The sequence below is a fragment of the Nestor notabilis genome, unplaced genomic scaffold, assembly GCF_000696875.1.
Source record: "Nestor notabilis isolate BGI_N333 unplaced genomic scaffold, ASM69687v1 scaffold21986, whole genome shotgun sequence".
Taxonomy (NCBI): domain Eukaryota; kingdom Metazoa; phylum Chordata; class Aves; order Psittaciformes; family Psittacidae; genus Nestor; species Nestor notabilis.
In genome coordinates, this window is record NW_009933605.1 from 1 (window position 1) to 286 (window position 286).

Genomic DNA, 286 nt, shown 5'->3' on the forward strand with positions numbered 1-286 from the left:
AGAGCCTCGGTGGGCCCAGCCTGGAACACGAGGTGCCCCACCATCCAGGCACTGACATGGGGCAGCAGATGAACATGATGATGCAGCGGCTGAACCAGGACAGCCTGACACCGGAGCAAGTGGCCTGGAGGAAGCTGCAGGAGGAGTACTATGAGGAGAAGCGACGGAAAGAGGAGCAGATCAGCATCCACGGCCGACCTATGCAGGAGATCATGATCCCGCAGTCGATGGGGAGCATGATGATGCGTGGGCCCCCGCCACCCTACCACAGCAAGCCTGGAGAGCC

At 61.5% G+C, this 286-nt stretch overlaps 1 protein-coding gene across 1 annotated transcript in view; it reads left to right on the forward strand.

The window, feature by feature from the left end:
- Positions 1 to 8: 8 nt before the first annotated feature.
- BCL9L (B-cell CLL/lymphoma 9-like) overlaps positions 9 to 286 on the forward strand; it is a gene marked incomplete at its 5' end in the record, with an annotated part of 5,068 nt that continues 4,790 nt past the window's right edge. Inside the window, one exon of the mRNA XM_010016967.1 lies at positions 9 to 286. This exon is cut by the window's right edge and continues 1,421 nt beyond it. Coding sequence (XP_010015269.1) covers positions 9 to 286 — 278 coding nt within the window.